General features: G+C 71.2%; 1 protein-coding gene across 1 annotated transcript; it reads right to left on the bottom strand.

Moving 5' to 3' along the window:
• Window positions 1–22: 22 nt before the first annotated feature.
• LOC112549124 (laminin subunit beta-2-like) lies at window positions 23–788 on the bottom strand. The gene is made up of 2 exons (XM_025195930.1): window positions 629–788; window positions 23–362 (listed from the first exon to the last, which is right to left on the bottom strand). Exons 1-2 carry the CDS (start codon window positions 774–776, stop codon window positions 163–165), a joined length of 348 nt encoding a protein of 115 aa, XP_025051715.1. The 5' UTR covers window positions 777–788; the 3' UTR covers window positions 23–162.
• Between the last annotated feature and the right edge of the window lie 8 nt (window positions 789–796).

The following is a 796-nucleotide window of genomic DNA, read 5'->3' as shown; positions in this document are numbered from 1 at the left end:
GTGGCAAGACCAAGACACAGGGCGCTGGCAGGTGCAGGGCTGGGATGGGGGCGCAGCTGCCACATGGCAAATGCATGGCCCAGACCCCCAGTGATGCCATCTGTGGGTCCTGCAGCACTGTCCTGGCCCTGCAGCACCTGGCACAGGTGAGCATCGAGCCCCTCACCCCACCTCGGACTCACGCTGGCAGCCCTGGGGGTCGTTGAGGCTCAGACCGTAGAAGGCCTCCTTGCAGCGGTCGCAGCGGGCGCCCCGGACGTGCTCCTTGCAGCGGCACTGCCCCGCGATCAGGCCCAGCGCCACGTCTGTGTGGCCGTCGCACACGCCCCCGTCCAGCGAGCCCACCGGGTCGCAGTCGCAGGCTGCAGGTGCGGGCACAGCAGCACTAATGCAGCCCTGCCCTGCTCCGGTGGGGGCAGCACAGAGGGCGCGGGGCCTAGGGCCCCGGAGCTGGGGAGCTGGCTCAGCACCCAGACCGGTCTCCAGGGACAGGCACCACCACGAGCCCAGCTGGGGCCAGAGGGCATGGGGCTGCGTGGGTGGAGGGCGCCAGGGCCAGGGTGCGAGGCCCAGGGGCAACGCAGAGCTGAGCCCTGGGGGAGGCCGGGGGCTGGGGCAGGGCACTCACGCAGGCAGGCGCTGGGGTCCCGCAGGTCGCGCCCGGGGTCCTTGTAGTAGAAGGGCTTGCAGAGCTCGCAGCGCCGCCCCATGGTGTTGTGCTGGCAGTCGTCGCACACGCCACCGCTGGTGTTGCCCGTGGCCAGGAACACGGCCATGTCGAAGTGGCACCGGCTCG

This window comes from Alligator sinensis, unplaced genomic scaffold (genome assembly GCF_000455745.1).
Source record: "Alligator sinensis unplaced genomic scaffold, ASM45574v1 C64606554_1, whole genome shotgun sequence".
Taxonomy (NCBI): Eukaryota; Metazoa; Chordata; order Crocodylia; family Alligatoridae; genus Alligator; species Alligator sinensis.
This window is presented reverse-complemented; position numbering and strand designations above follow the sequence as displayed.